The 18,042-nt window shown below is 42.5% G+C and overlaps 1 protein-coding gene across 6 annotated transcripts in view; it reads left to right on the top strand.

The window, feature by feature from the left end:
* Positions 1-18,042, top strand: part of pde1cb (phosphodiesterase 1C, calmodulin-dependent b) — a 79,342-nt gene that overhangs the window by 20,617 nt on the left and 40,683 nt on the right. For 3 of the 6 annotated variants that reach the window (XM_035171187.2, XM_035171188.2, XM_035171192.2), the window contains exon 4: positions 12,817-12,843. The exons of 2 other annotated variants lie outside the window; for them this stretch is intronic. In XM_035171187.2, the coding sequence (XP_035027078.1) occupies positions 12,817-12,843 (27 nt within the window). Of the gene's footprint in view, positions 1-6,626; positions 7,296-12,816; positions 12,844-18,042 lie in introns of those variants that run through there. One more of the 6 variants, XM_035171193.2, reaches the window with a different exon arrangement.

Below are 18,042 nucleotides of genomic sequence, written 5' to 3'. Positions count from 1 at the left end.
CCTGACTCTGTGGCTCTTCTCGTCTTGAAGCCGTCCCTGCTGCATGTGTGGCCAACGAACAGGCTGTGAATCTCCTGCATCCAACCTCCACTGGGGAACACCTTGCTCTCCATCCAGTCTGCTGACAGGTGCTGACCTGAGAGCTTCCTGTCAGTCCTGACTTTCAGCTCCAGCAGCCACAGCTTGTTTAGTGGACTCAGTGGATTCCTGGTGGTGGCTGCACTGTGGTTAAGTGGACTGGTCAAGGTCAACCAACAGCTGCCAATCACTCACCCTTGATTTGCAGATGATCTTTTGGTTTTGGCTTTTCCTCAACCCTACCAAAGGCGATGGCTTGTTTGGAAGCTGTGTTTTTCACAACCCAATTCTGTGCTGTCCCTTTCCAAGTGTCTTTGTGCAGCGGCTGTGGATGTGATCCAAGGTTCCTAGCTTGGAACACAGTGGAAATTATGTTTTGCCCCATATGTACAAACTAGATGGGCTTAAAAGCACCTTTATGAGAAGTCCTGTGTGTATTCCTTGACCTAATGTTTTTAACATTTGGAATTTGTTTTCTCAGACAGAGATTTAAACAGTACCATCCAAAACAATTACACAAATAGACGGGAAACATCTGAATCATCAGATAGAGAGATATTCAAACGGGCAGTCGCACATGCAGCTCCTCCGTGGTCAGCAGTGTGATTTATTCACTGGTTAATTGGATGCAGTGTGCCGCTGTGAACTTTGCAGCTGATTAAGGCGGCTGTCTCCTCCGTGGCAGCCGGCAGTTTTGGAGCGTGACCCCTCCTTTGGCTGCAGCCGCAGGTTCACAGACCCCCACTGCCATCCCTTGTGCCGCAACAACCTCCATCACTAGCTTCACTAGTCGGCTAATGAGGCTCCGCTGCCGGGTGTGACACTGGCTCACGGAGGCACATGGGCTAATGGCGGAGCTATTCATTAAAATGACTGAAGTGTAACCTTACAGTTCTGAAGAGCTGCAATGCTGCTGTTCGCCTCACGATGCCATGTATTCATAGATCCACTATGAACCAGTATAAGTCAACAATAGCGTTCTCAACAATAGGAAACAAATACAGTTTGGTGTTACATAAAAATTGTATAAAGCCTTTGACCTTTGCTTCGATCGATATGTTTGTTTTTGTTCATCCCCCATCTGCCTACAACTTGTCAATAAGAAAAAAGAACTCTTTGGTTTTTGTTTGAAGAAAATAGATCAACAGAAACACGTTGGGTTTCTTTGTACACCCATGATGTGAAGAGTCCTTTCCTTGTAGGCTTTGCACACACATCTTATTGTTGGTTGGAGGGGATGTGGAGGTGGTGGTGGTCAGCAGCAGTATTTTGTCTCCGCGGCATTAATTAGTTGCGCTGTTTGTCAGTTTGAGCCATGTGAGTTACTGTGTCTGTGCCGTTTCCTGAGCCTTGACCCTGGAGTGAACTCTTGGACAGGAAATCACCTTCTTTTTTTATGGCATGTCAGCAAAGAAACCCAATTAAAATGAGAAATTATGCATCTAGACATAATCACTTGTATCGACTAACACTGGCTGTTGAATGGCTCTTTTAAAAAGATTGATTGAGCCATGAAACCATTTTTAAAACCGTTGCATAAACTATATATTTGATAGTCAAGTCTAAATTAGAGCTCAAGGGACATTTTTGATATTGACAGTGACTCAAATGGCTTTAAAATTAGTGCAACACCCGACTCGAGAGCTATTTATACCTGTAAGCTGCTTTTTGTTTGGGTGATCCGTTCTTTTTATAGACTTCTCAGTTACTAAGCTCGCACAACCTACTGAACTCCACCTGTGGAGTGTGGCTGGTAACCAGTCGAGGTAAACCAGGGGTGAGTGAGGACATTGCAGTAATTAGTCAAAGTGACTGAAGCAGATCTAAAAGTTGGAGTTAATATTGTGACATGGCTACAAAGAGATGCTAATGATGACCAGTCTCGGCTGAATCAGTGGTAGTTTAAATAGTTTTTTGTGTGATAACATATTGGCCATGAGGTTTTAAAATGTTGTAGGGTTGCAGTCAGATCAATAAGACTAAGACTGTTATGGTTTTGGTTGCTTTGAGCTACAAGCTCACACGTGCAGAAGCCGGACGTCTGACCTGTAGGTGGTGCTAGATTAGATGTCAGGCAATCATCTCGATGATCATCTTACAAAGTGTTGAGCCAAATGAAGAGGCTGTTGAGATTTTCATTGAATTGGTGAAAACTTGATATATTATACATAGATTAATTGTCGTAAAACTTGCTACATAGTGTTTAACAATCTACTACAGGCTTGCTTTACATGCAACATACTTCAGTGTCAAAAACAATCATTATATTAGCTACAGTGACAGTTTAGACCTTTTATAACCACAGGGCTGTAAGAGAAGGCCTTGTTTAAATTGCCTCTATTCTACTTGAGCCTGATTGTCACCCTCAGTTCAGCAGCTGCATGCATCACATTTGACCTATGGGAATCTCTCTTAGGGATGAAGTAATAGGAACTTTCTCCTCTGGGGTATTTTTCCACCTCCATCATTCTCCAAATAAATATAGCTTGATGGCCGCATGCCCTCAATTTCTCCCACCCATCCTTCCATCTCCAGTACATCCAATACAAAGGGAGAAATTAAGTATAGATGGGGAATCGTATTTTATGATAGATGATCTTCAGCAAAATGTGGTCATTACCGCTGAGGCGATTGCTATTTTGATGCATAGATATCCTTATCGAACCGCCAGGAAATTTAAATGAGATCTGAATTTTTCATGTACCTCCAAATGGCCGGCGCTCTTAATGTCTTGATTTCGATGTGTGAGCTTTGAGGGAGCCCGAGCTCAGTGGCAAGAATACCTCAGCAGCGCGTAATTTCCAGCGGGTCCCTCCGTCATAGTCATGCGAACGAGTCATTTTCATCGGACTTGATTCATTAGGTATTTTTATGTGAGCAGTTGTTGTGATATTAATTAATAGGGCACGTATTTTGATTATTATGTGTACGAACATGTTTTTGGCTCTTTTACTGGTTCATCTGTCTTGAAACTGAATAAAATGTGTATATCTCATTCAGTTTTTTAATCACTCAAAAAGCAAAGCCTTTATTCACATTCTTCCATGTTTTCATCTCCACGTTTGATATGCGAGTGTTACCATGTGACTACAGTGATGAATGTATTTGCTGTGTTTGGACCCTTCAGACTGCTAATTACTCTGTTTTCCACTCAGATTCTGTACAGCATACAATTTGTAAATGAGCGACAAGTAAAAGACTGCAGTGTATTCCTAATATTTCATGGCATTCCCTGCATGGTTGTAATTGTGTCCTCTCAGTTGGGCCTTTTCCCCGCAAGGTGTTTCGTTCATCAGCCGGCAATGTAATTAAAATAATCCGAGATTTCTTTGGTACAAAAGCTGGAGGCCACATCTCTCTGCACAAGCTACATTCTTGTTCCTGCTATTTCACACATCAAGTGAATGTGGGATGTTATAAATATTTTCTGTTTAAGACTTTAGAATCATACTCAATCTTCTTTTTCTAATCAAACATCTTTTATTGAGTTGCCGGACAAATACAAACTTCAGGATAGGGACCTTTTGTTTGTCAAAGGTAGTGATGATTCAGCCCAGTAGCCACGATTCCTCACAATATTCATACAATGTTGGCAATCAGTACAGGAAGAAATGTGGCCTTGATGTTGTGAGGCAGAGCAGTGAGGGTGAGGAGGTCTGGGTGGTGAACGGCTGCAGAGAATATTACGCAGGAAAGAAACCAGAGTGGGCATCCTGTCAGATCCTGTCCTTGCACTTACTGTTTCTGCTTTCCTGCTTATTGTTTTTCTTCAACCTTGACCAAGCGTTCTTGAAACAAATTGTTTTCTAAGCTTTGTTTATTGTGTTTCTGCTCCTGGCGTCGGAGGTTCACGGCGTGAGAAGCCAGTCATCATAGAAACGAGCAAAACAAGTGAATGGAAAGAAAAGCTAGTGAGAGACAAATGGAGCCTACTTTCTAACCTCCAATCAATGCATGAAACTAGAACTAGCACTAGAATACATTCGTATACATTCCTCCACCCCAGGCCCCACAGTTGAACACCAACACACATACATAGATATTTCTTTTCATGAAGATCCATGAATTATTTCCTGTGACAGTTGTAAAAAATGAAATATAATTCCTGGATCCACCACCTTGTTCAGAGTTGGGCCAAAATTGTATGCGTTCTTTCTTTTCCCATATCCCGTCCTTCCAAGTTTTGTGGAAATCCTTTCAGTATTGCTGCTGAAAAAACAAACAAACCAATAAATGGACCGGGGCAAAAACATGATGATGGTTATAAATGTGAATGTAGGATTGGAAGTTTGTGAAATGTACAAAAAAATCGTCAGATGGTCATTAGTTCTGAAGCTGGAACAGATCTGGGGTTTCGGACATTGTTCAACAATCTGGCAGATTCCTCAGTTGAAGGATACTGACACTTAAACAATAAATAAACCATTGTTTATTTGCCTTGACCAATGTTTTTCCTTAACCCATAAAGGTTTTGGCATTGGATGTTAAGAAGCCCTTTTATGTCTAATTTGGACAGTGTCATCATAGCACAGTGATTTCAGTCCCTTAATGCAGACACACTTGAATTCAGGCAGGTTTGGTGAAGATATTTTCTGGAAAGTAGCTTCCAGGCTCACGTGGTGATGACTTGCATGTATCCAGGTAAACGCAGCTACTGTAAACTACTGCTTCTTACTTTGCTTTTTCCTTTTCCTGGGTAAACATTCACATTGGCCTTCCTGCTCCTTGCCGTGTTTTTGACAGAAACTTTCTCACCAGGCTCGACCTTGTTCGGTGACACACTTACACATACAGATGACAGGGTGCATCAGGTCCCAGGGGTGTAAACCTGTGAACAGCAAGCAGTGAAAATGTGAAGTTACTCTCGTGGCTTCCCCTCGAGTTGACCTGTCAGCTCTGCCCTGGGGGCCAGCATACCTCCACAAAAGAGAGAGAGCGAGAGAGAAATAACACTGACACATTGATGAAGAGTGGATGGAAGAAAGCAGCCAGAAAGAGAAAAGAAACTGAAAGGCATAGACGGGGGAAAAAAAAAAAAAAAGGCGAAAGAGACACAGATAAGTGCGCCTTTGAAGAGAACATCAGCAGGCGTCATGGCACTCAGGCAAACCTTTCTCCTCCCTCTGTACGGTGGCCCCATCTCAGTAGATGAAAGCAGGAGCCTCTTTGAGGTGGTGCCCTGGCATTATCCCTGCATCCTGCATCAAGTAATTGAAAGGCCCGAGTGTATGGTAGGGGGCTCAGGGAAAAGGGGAGAGGCACCAGGCTGAGTCATCCCTGCAACTTTTGGACTGGCAGTCAGTGAGGAGCGAGCAGTGTTTCCTCAGGGGTTTAGACCTTCAGTGAGCGGGGGACCGACGAAGAAGAAGAACAAGCAGTAGAAGAAGTTTCATGCGATTGCATATATTACATCTTGTTTCTACTAATTCCAGAAATCTCTGCCTGTCTGTCTGTGGACCACATGCCCCAAGAACTGTTCATGTTATCACCTTCACACTTTACTGTTTAGGGCCCAAGGGAGTGCAGTGTCGAATTTAGTGTGAATTGGAAGAGCGATGTGTTCACTATCAATAAACTTTGAATAAAAAGGCGACCCTGGTTCTATAGCGGCGGCGGCTGGGTCTCATGAATCACGATCAACATTGCAGGTGAACATCTTCTTTGCAGTTTCAGAAAGAAATGTGCCACCAGCAAATAGCCCTTTCCAAACAGGCAGTCATAATATAATGTTTTGCGGGCAGACAAGGAACTAGATATGTTGAATGCACCCCCCAGGCAGCTGGCCTCTCAGTATTAACATGTTTATTATACAATTTATTGAGAACAAGACGAATGAATACTAAGCTCCTACTGTTAGAGTCGCTCATTGAGCTTTTAGTATGGAAGGAGTATAACACATAATATATGCAGGACCTGGCGAGTAGTGATGGTTTATATAGCTCATAAAAGGGTCTTAATCTCCCGACTGGCCTGCTGCCAAGTTATCTGACCAAATGAAGCAGGAAGGACATTCTCGGTTGTAAAAATGTAGAGGACAACCCCACGATATTTGGATGCTGCTGCGAGCCGTGTGTGTGTTTATAATAAAGCAGACAGAATAGTTGTGTGTGTTGCAATGCTTTTATTTGGGGGTTGACGGTCCTGAATACGATGGATCAGCGTAATCTCGGACAAATCAGTGTCGATGCCCTGTCTGCTCTATTTAATCCTCCTTGCAGTGAGACTTAATGTTTCACAGCAAATGTACGATCTGCATTTTGTGAGACGAGCACATTGTCACATTTTCACCTTTGATGACGTCTGTGTTTGTTCCGTGTCATTCACCTTTCACACAAATGTATGTGAAGTGAGGAAAAGAGGACAAGAAGCTGTGTCATGTCTCACAGGAAGAGATCCAGAAAGGTTTTCAGTAGCTGGAGCACTCACACCTTCGTCATTTCTCCACCTAAAGGTCTCGTCCTCCTGTTCCTCTCCGTCCCCGCGCGCCGTCCTCCCTCCCTCTGCTTTTATATATATTTTTTTCTTCCAGTGGATGACACAGAACATGGTTTCTCATTATCAGCCAGACTCCTCCCTCTCTTTGACTGCTGGTGTTTCTCCTCCCTCCCTCTTGTGCGGAGAGGCTCGGCAGTGAGCGTTAATCCCAGATTGCGCTGCCCTGCCGTCTGCATCCCGTCGTTGCTGGGAGAGCATGGCACGGCTCCAGGACCCCTGTCCTCACACAGGAGAGAAGTGAACGAGTGAGAGAGAGAGAGCGAGGGAGGGAGGGAGGGAGAGAGAGAGGGAGAGTGGAAAGAGGTGCAGTTGGGCTGTTTCACGACTGTCACAGCTACTTGTGCGCTGCCCCTGCACTGTTACTGAGTTTCAGTCACACACTCTCTCACACATAAACAAGAGAGGGGGGGGGGAAAAGAGAGAAAAAGGAAAGGATGACGGCCGTTCTGTCGCAGCTTTGGGTGCAAATGTGATTGAAGAAAAATCCTGGGTTCCAGCACATCATCGCAACCTCGCTCTGCTTGTTGCGTCTTCCTCACCGCTCTCACTTAGGAGGGATTAAACTTTTTTTTTTGTTGTTGATCTCTTGTTGGCACATCCGGAACTCTGAGAGTCTCTGACATGGAGTCTCCCACCAAAGAGATCGAGGAGTTTGAAAGCACATCCCTGAAGTACCTCCAGCCGGAACAGATTGAAAAGATTTGGCTCCGGCTCCGAGGACTGTGAGTATAGATCCACTTTTACTCTTTTCAACAAGTGTGAAGAAATGCTGTGCATGTGTGTGAGTGCGTGTGTGCCTCTGCATGTGTGACACACTGTATGTGAATTTATCTGTAAATATTTATCACAGACAAATTCAGATAAAACCCTACATGGACGATAACTTTGTAAACCTGATCGTAATATTCATTTTGTTTAGTGTGTGTGTGCGTGTGCGTGCGTGCGTGCGTGCGCGTATGTCATTCTATGGTTGCAAGGACATTATTGGGACATTTTTGCTGATCGCCACAACTTCAGAGGGCTGCTTCAGGATCAAGACTAGTTTTATGTTAGGGTTGGAGGTAAGGTATATATTTGTGATGGTTAGGGTCTAGGAAAGAGATTGTGTGAATGAGTGTCTTCACAACCATAGAGAGCAAGTGTGTGTGAGAGGAGAATAGACTGTATATAGACCCACAGGAGTAAGAGAAAAACGCACAGAGATGGAGGTATTTGCTCAAACCAATCAGAGCAGCTCTGAGCTACTTCCTTTGTGAAGAGAAGGAAAGCACATCAGAACTGAAGTGGTGACCATGGAGGAGAAAGAACGGAGGGTTACTCACACTTACAGCCTTGATGTAGACAAACACGTTTATTGTCACTTTAATGTTTTTTACTAAACTGGTTTTGCCGCTCTTCTCATAAACAACCAGATGTTGATGCCATTTTTATCTCAACAACAACACACTTGTTGTCAATGTAAGATGCATGAAGACTATAAATCTTTACCTGAATTATTATATTCATGTATCTTGGTTGCATCAGTAAGCGAAAGGGACATTTTTTTCAGTTTTTTTCATCTGCTTATTTTTCGTTATTTATTGTTGGCGGCTGGGTTCTTTCATCCACCCAAGCTTTTTCGCTTTAAATAATAGAAGAACCTCCTCAAGCCAAGCAATTCCTCAGTTTCTGTGGTTGGCCATAGTAGTATAAAATACTACAATATCCCTTTCGTCCATCCACCAGCTCATCAACACCTCTGTGACCTTTCGCCCTAAGAAGAAAGCCCCACGCAGTTTATACTGTTTGCAGGTTGAGGTGGGAATTATCTCATCATTCTTACTCAGCAGGAGGGTTTTGTATTTGGAAAAAAGACGTATTTAATGTTAGTGCTGGAGGTCCCAATGAAACGGTTTCCTCCTGCACCACAGACGTCGACAGAGTAAATGATACGCAGCTTTTCATGAGTTCATCTATCACCTTTCCTCTCACATCGCTCTAATTTATTCTTAGTTATTTTCGTGTCATTGTATTTCTGATGCTCAGTGATTAGTCATTGTTTCTGTGTCATAAGCCCAACATGTGGTCCCCCTCGCCCCCACCACCCTGCCTCTTCCATCATCCTCTGCCACGCTCAGCTTCCTCGGATGGCTTTATTGTCTCTTCCATTTGGTCACCGCCATAAATTTCCTATCATAACCATCTGTCTTTTTGGATCTTTGATGGATAGTGAGTCCGATGAATGTAACAGCGGTCGGGGACTTTCTTCCCTCTTATTTTCTTATTTATTTATTTATTTTTTTCATCATCTTGGCTACGCTGCAGTCTGCCGGGTGCTCTGAGGGCTCCTGTTGCGTGTCAGAGATCACATTAGCCTTTAATCTCACAAAGAGCCTCTGTCTGAAGAGAGAGCTCCGACTGACAGGCAGCCCCCACAGATGTCGACGCACCACACTGTGTATGTTGTGTGTTTAATAGGGAGGTGTGTGTGTGTGTGTGTGTGTGTGTGTGCGCGTGCGTGATGTATAAAGGTTGATGGTGCATGTGGTCGTGTGGATGATATAGATTGGATGTGTGTTGCTGCAGCCTGGTGACATTTACTGTATGTGCTGCCAGCTTATCCTAGGAGATTTGTTTGGCAGCTGTATGATTTGTGTGTGTGTGTGTGCGTGCGCGCGTGCATGCATGCTGGATGGCTATCACAGCACTCTCTCTGGCACAGTGCACTCCACAGAGTACACCAATCATCTTTGGACAGGCAGAGGGATCATTCGCTTCGGACAGTTCTCCTGCTCAACCTTCAGTGATGCAGTCTAAAGCCTCGGTGACATCAACTGATCAAGGAATGAACAGCGTGATGTGTTTTATTACTTCCCTCTGACAAATGGCCCCTTTTATGTTTTTGCATCGGTGAATGGATTCCAATGGATTTCCATTAATAAATTAGATCACTGGGACAGACCCGACCTCTCCGTCACCCACTGATTAATGCAAATCAATGAATTATTTAATCACTTGATCAACAGTTCATCACAGAGAGCTCCCTTAAGGGCAACTTAAGATTCTGCCCAAGGAGGATCAAGGTGGCTGACCGCTTTATGACACTGACTGATTTGTGAGGCATGGAAAATAATCTAAAAACGGGTGGAGAGTATTCAAGTTCTAACTTAAGGTACCACTACTTTATCTCTTTCTCAAGTATAAGAATTAGCTGCTGTAATAATCTGGGTAACTGATGGGGTTTCACAACCAAAAGTCAGTTGATTAATTTCAAAGATAATCAGACTAATCCATAATTAATAAACAGGCTAACAGTACATTAATAAAAGCTCCAAATTAGATTCACCTAACAAACTGCAATAATTAAATGCGTCTTACATATTAATGAGGGTTAGGATTTGTCAGTTGGAGGGGGGGACCCTTGGATCAGTTGTAGCGGTGCAGTGGTGGTGCTGGTGGGTTTTGGGGGTCGTGAGGGTTGATTACATACGTCAGTGGGCGCCGTCCCGGGAGCGTGTATGCAGCACACTCTCAGCCTCGCACCTAATCAGAGGGGGACAGTAAAGACACTGACAGGGTCGGTAAAAGTCTAATGGATTTTTTGATGGCTCACCGGCCCACATTATTATGTATGAAAGTGCCGATCACATTTATTTACTTGTTAATTGAAGGTGCCGTGACGCCGTTCTGGATTGTTCTGGTCACTTTAACCCCTGAAAACTACAACACTTGTCATAATATTGTAATGATGTAATGTATAGGCTGTCATTTTCTATGGCTTTTACTGAAAACTGATGTTTTCAATGCAAGACAGTTACTCTTCTTTTACTTAAGTAAAGAACCTGAATACTTCCTCCAGCCCTGTCCAATAAGAACAAGTTGATGTTACCTGCAGGCAGATATTTAAAAATCTAAAACTTGAATGGTTTTTCAATCTTACCAACCACAGATATTGCTTGAGACTAAAGGTGACAACCAACCATTCACACAGTTTTTTTGTACATGCGTCATTTCACTGATACACACACTGAAGGCAAATAATTGAAGGCCATTTGCGGTTCATCGTCTTGCCCAAGGACACTTTGACATTCAGAGGAGCCGGGTATCAAACCACCGACCACCCTGATCAGTTAGACGACCCGCTCCACCTCCCGAGCCGCAGCTGCCACATGCATGGTCTTAGATTTTGCCTAATAACTTCACTGTGACCCTCATAATTATTATAATTCTTGGAATTTCCGTGACTCCTTTCAGCCCACATCCTCATTATGCTGAGGACATTGCATTAAAGCCTCCTAATTAGAAGAAGCTCTGTGTTGTTGACAGACACACACGGGATGTAAAGGGAGCTCAGCGAGAGCGGGGGGGGGCAAAGGTGGGAGAAAGGATAGAAGAGGGAGGTGAGGAAACGCAGAAATATCAATACTGTTGTTTCCCTCTGACCTTCCATTTGCCATGTCATTAATCTTTATTTGTCTGTCTTTTACTTGATGTGCTTAAGTTATAATTCATATATTTACTTAAAACTCTTCCTTCTTACTCTTTTCTTTATTATGTGTTCTCCGTTTAAAACTCCCAACGCTAACACAACCATCTGACTGTGATGTTTAATGTCTTTTTAATTGCTGGATAGAGCCCAAATGATGAATTCAATCTTTGTCCCCACTAATCTTGAGGGAGCTCTTAATATTTCTTTGCACAGACTAACTTCCTTAGCTTGCAGTTTTACGCCGAGCTGCGGGAAAGATTGATACATAAAAACGACAGAGAAACAAATCAAGCTAAGTGCTGTGAATCGTGCCTGACTGGAATTTAAAAAAGACCGTCTGTGGTCCAGTGGCCACGCGTCCCTCCTTCCCTCCACTTTGCTGATAAGAGTGCCCGTAAGTGTGTGTGTATGAATTTGAGCTTTTAGAGCCATGCTGTTAACTCTCCATGAGGTGTGGGTGTGTTTTTAGGCCAAGTGATACTGGGTGTGTTTTAATGTCACTGAGTAGGTTCCTTGTGTGTGTGTGTGTGTGTGTGTGTGTGTGTGTGTGTGTGTGTGTGTGTGTGTGTGTGTGTGTGTGTGTGTGTGTGTGTGTGTGTGTGTGTGTGTGTGTGTGTGTGTGTGTGTGTGTGTGTGTGTGTGTGTGTGTGTGTGTGTGTGCGCAGAAGTAAAGTAGGAGGGATGTCAGGGGGTGGAGTGGTGTGAGTGTGTGTGCACATCTGTTTTTGCATATCATTACGCCTCTTAAATCCCCAATTTGCATAAGTGATTGTAAGCACTTGCATTCTTTTTTACATTTTGCTGTGTGTGTGTGGACACAACTAAATGATGTGACTGTTGAGAAACAAAGAGAGCAATCAAAACATGTTTTATATTTACATATAATTGCTAGAAGTATAAATACTTGATCCGTTTGCACACTTTGGCCCTCATGCAAGAACACTTGTACACGTATCCGACAAACTCTTACTTAAGGGGTGAGGGTTGCAAGTTTGATTCCCCTGAAGTGATCCTGAATTGTTCATTTCAGCTCAGTAAATGCCACCTGTGTGGTAATTTTAATAATTGACGCCTCTTAATTGCTTCTTGTTTGGCACTTTCTGGGTAGATTTTATTCATTAAATTGTTTAACCAAGTGTAGAAAGAGGAAGAAGGATTTCACACCTTCAAGTCTTCAAGTCAGAAATTAGCAGACGGCATATTAGAGCATCCAGAACGAATATATAAACATTTCCAGGATCAGCCTGTTAACCTGGGTCCGCTCCGTACTTGACAAACAAACACAGATGAAAATATAACCTCTAGAAATCAAGCTGCCGGTGACGGAACAGTTTGACATGAAGCCACAGAAATGGACAAGACAATAACATTCACCATGCAGTGAATGTAACACAGTGGAGGATGATCCATGGACAGAGACCTGCACAAAGAGCCGGAGGCAGCTGGTGCTGGGAGATAACTTTCATAGCAACGACTAAATTGTATAAATTATGACCAATTTAATAAGCCTCTCAAACCGCTGAGGAAAATAATTGGCAAGCCATATATAATGAACAGAATATGACTGGTTCTAAATGAACCATAGGTGTGGAGCAACTTTATTTTTGTGAATGCAACACAGCTTTTATAAAAGCACTAATCTATTTGTGCAGGTGATTCTTGCGTGAGGCCCAGTGTCTTTAATTTCTGTTGTTTCACTGGAAAAAATAAATCCAACGTGGAGAGTAACGTTTAAATCGATGCCTCACCATCCTCGTGTTTGTTTTCTCTGGCAGGCGCAAGTACAAGAAGACGTCCCAGAGGTAAGAGTTGCTGCGGGGCCCTGGACCTCCTCCTTCATATTCATCCCACTCTCCTCCTCCTCCTCCTCCTTCTCCATCGTTTCTCAATACTCTCCCTCTGCTCCTCCCACTCATCATTACCACTGGACCTCATTGAACTTCCTTTACCTTTTTATATTGTCGTTCTTTATTGTCCATTGTTGCTCGTGCTGCAAAGACAACAACTCTGTCATTTAACCCTGTTATAAATATACTGCAATCTAAATAAAAGTTGTTTTTGTTGCCATGATTATCTTCATTTACTATCAACCTCCGATCCCAGGGGCCAGACACACTTCATCACACTGCTCATTCACAAACTCTATTTCTGCCTCGTGTTGAATCAAGTGCCGACTCATCATTAACAGATAGCTGGAGCTCTAATGGATAGAAATGATGGTGAAGCAGATGTTTGGGAACCAGAGACGTCTCGGAACTTGAAAGCTTGATGAATAAGTGCAGTGCTATGCATGTTATCTTTGTCATTATAAAACTTTCATTTGTGTTGTGCTGCTGGAGATGCTCGGGGGAAATCAGGCTCTCCATTAACTGGGACTTGAATGTGTTTATTTACAAGGGCGCAAACGGGGATTAATGAATGCCACTGGATGAATGGATAATGCAGATTAAAGTATCATTTGTTAGAGATGTTTCTGTATTGATCTGAAAAATGCTTTTGGTGTCCTTCGTTATTCACGTCCGCTTCCCCTGTCGTGACTTGTATTTCTGATGCATAGGGCACATTTTATGGCTTTAGAACCCGACAGACCCTGTAAAACGAAATGTTTAAGACACATCTGCAGACAGGTTTAATACTTAGTGGTTAAAATGGTAACGCTGTGTTTTATGGGTCCCATTATTGAGCCTGTATTCCTTGAACCTTGATTTAATAATATCCCAAAATAGCTGGAATTTAGCCATAAATTGAGGATTTTTTTTTTTAAAGGCCAACGCCTCTGTACAAATTGAGGAACATGAAAGGAATTTAAGTTGCTTGTGTTATTAAATATTTTTAAAGAAAAAAACAAGGATATTTTGTTGCAGGTCAGTGAAAAATATATAGTTCATGTCAATATCCATCAGATTTTAAAGTTTCGAACTTCTGACTTTGAGCAACCGTACATCAACTGTTGGATTGGTAATCTGTTAATAATGTGAGTGATGGTTACACTGATTGTTGGTTGAATAGCGTGATTAAATGTACTTTTCCGCTGAGCTGGAAATTCCTTGGTTTTAATTTTCATGCTTTATATAATAAAACAATCTATAGGCTACATCCCTCTGTGGGTACATAAGCAATAGGCTACTTGTTAGGATGCATTTATTTTAGATTTTTTTTTCATGGGATTTTATTTGGCAACTAGAATGCCGCTCAGAGTGCTAACCTCAGCCAAGGCCACACAGTCCCCTTATGAAACCAAATTTAAAATCACTAGATACAGATTTTTATTTGGATCTGCCGCAAGTTGCACACACTCATAAATATCAGTCCCCTAAATGTGAGATCCATGAATTATTCCCTAAGAAAAAGTTCTAACTCACAATGTTAAAGAAAGTGAGAAGAAATTCCTGGATCCGCCACCTGATCCAGATCTGCACCAAAATTGACTGGGCCCTTCCCTGATACTCTTCCTAAACTGTATCCTTCCACAAGGTTTCAAGTTTGTCTTTCCAGTAGTTTTTGTGTAATCTGGCTAACAGACAGACACACACTGAACAAAACAAACTCTAGGGTCATCAGCCTGATCCAAATCACTGGTACGTGTCTAACAACAACACAGTATTTTCCAACCATTTTCTTTATAATTTTCACTGTAATTATCAAATAGCAGCACCTTCGAACAACCAACACTGAAGCTTATTTCTCGGTTCAATGCACCACTTCTCTCTGCAACAGTAAAATCAACTGGTGCTTCTTCAATCAGGAGAATACATTGGCACAAACAGTGTTAACCGAGTAAATAGGAAATTGTAACGACTCCACAAATGAATCTCAAAACGTGTATTTCTTAAGCTCCATTTTAACGCTGTTTCACGGCATTTTCAACTATGGGATTTCTGCACAGTGAGGGTAATTGAACGAGACTCTCCTCATGCTACTCATCGACACAGCGTGTGGTCGCTTGCAGCGGTATAGAGCTAGCTGTTGGAAACTCTCACTCTCCCCGTCTCTCTGTCGCTGTCGCTCCGTCTCGCTCGCTCTCACTCTGCTGGGTGGGTGAGTTCCTGTGTGGAGGAGCCGGGTGATTGACAGCTCCATATGTGTCTGTGTAATTACGGCCGGGCTAATTGGCAGAGAGGAACACTGGGACATTGTCATTACTGACACACCAGGACAACCCCTCACACACGCAGATGGAGGGAGAGATAGCCTTCTTCACAGGGGGAGGGACGGGAGAGAGAGGGGTGTTTGTGTGAGTGTGTGTTTGCATGGAAAGGGAGTTAAGAGACATGAGAGTCAGGCTGAATAGAAATAAAAGGTAAGACTGTGTAGGCCTGAGTTTGTGTTGGTCTGGTGGTGGTAGAGAGGAAACTGTTTGCCTGATACTATTTTGGTTATAATTTTCGATCACATGGTCACTATTGTGATCTACTCTTTCAACAGCTGACAGTTTTAAAACCCCGCCTCCCTTAGTTACCGTTGCTATGCCTGGCAGCTTTCCATTCTTGCACAGCACATAGGATATGAAGTAGTGATAATTTATAATAATCATTCTTAAAAGCATGTGTCCAACTAGGATTCTCATTTCAAGCCTGCAATCATCCAGGTTGTTGGCTGAAATGCACCTGTAACTAGCTAGCTAAGTAAGCTAATGTTAGCTCTATGAGTCCTCAGATGACACGTGCTGCAGACTGACCCTGTTTTAAAGCACGACACACCACAAAGTGAAGCCAAATTCTCTTAATCGCCGCCTGGTGGCTGGCTGAAGTACAGGTCATAAACCCTGCCTCCTCCATGTTATCAGATGGGACACGGGCCAGAAGTCAGATAACAAGTTTGATTTAGTTTTCTTTAAAAGATGATTTCTGGCATTGTAGGTGGTGATTATCATAATGTATGTCCAAGTGTTCATTTTTTTTAGGTATATGTGGTTTTAAATATTCATTTGATGCTATAAAAACAGGTGAAATGTCTTGATTCGAGTGTAAACTTCCCAAAATCTGATAAAGATGGGGGCAGAGACGTTAACTTTGAGCTGCACTCTGGTCAGTCACCGTTCAGGGGCTGGTTTATCGAGCGGCCGATTCAGAAAGTGTCGCATCTTTGACAAATCTCTGCTTTACCTCGAGCTTGTGATTGTGCCAGACAGCAATTTTATTCCGTCCATTTTCCCAGAAAGAAAGAACCAGCAGTCGCTCTTGTGTTCACAAAAACGGCATCGATCACCCAAGACGGACCAATTACAGAGATTATTTAGCAGCAAGGCGACAAGTAGATGTATCTCTGTATTCCTTGGCCTGTAAACAGCACTGAATGAAATGGGCTTTTACTTAAGCCTGTAAATATGCTCCAGTGGTCACTCCTTGTAGCCCAGGCTTTAAAAGCTTTAAGTGTTTTGCCATCTGATCCAGGCTTACTTCCAGCCTTAAATGGCCTTATGTAGTCAGCACAGTTGCCAATGCTGTCGAGAGTGAGAGTGTGAGTGTGTGTGAGTGTGTGTGTGTGTGTGTGTGTGTTTATAAGATAGTTTTCCTGTCTCATTTCACTCTCACAGACCCGCCGTGTTTGTGCACATTGCTTGGAAGCATTGCAGGGATACATGTTTACAGCAGATCAGTGACTCAAGCCTGCTCTCCTCCACTTTGCTCCTTTCTTCAGACACTTAGTTTGTAAATATGTGCATGTATACAATATTGAGCCTTATGGCAGTGTCTCTGTTTGTCAGTGGATAACTTGAAGTCATCAGTTTCTCGCAGAGCTTTTTTAATCATTTTTGGGAATCATTTTTAGTTCTGTGGCTCTCGAGGCTGCTAAGAACATATTTCAGAGTTTGTCTTTCACATATGGAGAATGCAGCAGGAGGCTGTTCAGGTCAGACACGTCCACATCAACAGGAACATTTCTGAACAGCATGCAGGAGGCAGGACATAACGTTTAATAGATATTTGCCTTCTCACATACAGTCCCTCTGGTCATTTCTGGTAATAATTATCTGGGATTCAAAACATGTCTCAAAGCAGTTTTGGTTTCTAAACAAAACTTTAATTTCCACTTTATTTGTCTGTCTCATAAGCACTTGCTGCAATAATAACTTGATATTTGATGATCGAAATGTCAAGTAGCAGGCAGATTATTTTTTTCTGGTGCGACTGCAAGATCAGAAGTAATTATTTAGCTAAGCAGCTGCAGAAACTTGAGACTTTGAAAACAAATTAGTTTGTTACCATGGAGGGCACAGAGGTCATTTCATCTTTTACATTAGAAGAAAAAGTGCAATATGCTCTTACCTGTATTTATAGGATCTCCCTTCATTTTGGGAAATGTAATTTATTAAAAAGTAAATATTGAACAGTTAAATTAATTAATCTGATAGTGATAATCATCAAGAGCTTGACTTTTTATCTTCGGAGTGATGGGATGTGACCAGATATTTCTAAAAGGATTCACATACTTTTAACTTGCCACAGTAGAACTATTGTCCATGCAGGTAGGCAGGACAGTAATTTCACTCTAGAGAAAAAAAAACATTATAATACCTGTCACGAAAATCAGCACATTGACTGAGGGTGAAAACAGGAGCAGCGGAGAGGCAGATATATTCAGGCTGAGAGTCACAAGGGAAAATTGATCTCTTTGGTTAATGTCAGTAATCAGGGAGCAAATCTTCCAGGCATTGGCTGCCTTTCAAGAACAACCCATTAGATGCCATTACCCGAGCCTCTGTCTCTCTTCCCTGTGGTCCGGGGCCATTTGTCTGTCACCGCAGCGATTTGGAGATGAACGCTGAACTGTTATGGAACAAATGCTGAAACAAACACAATCCTATCTTGTAAAACTAAGAACTATTGGTCTCTCGAGATATTAGGAGCTGCAATTACAGTTGCAGTAAAGATGATGAAGTGCTTCGATGATGAATATAAAATATAGACAATGATGCACTCCGTTTATTAAAAATTAGACTCAGTTGAAACACAGTCTCACTTTTGAAGTGTATTGTTGTTACAAATCGCTCAGTCTCA

This window comes from Hippoglossus stenolepis, chromosome 11 (assembly GCF_022539355.2).
Source record: "Hippoglossus stenolepis isolate QCI-W04-F060 chromosome 11, HSTE1.2, whole genome shotgun sequence".
Taxonomy (NCBI): Eukaryota; Metazoa; Chordata; class Actinopteri; order Pleuronectiformes; family Pleuronectidae; genus Hippoglossus; species Hippoglossus stenolepis.
This window is presented reverse-complemented; position numbering and strand designations above follow the sequence as displayed.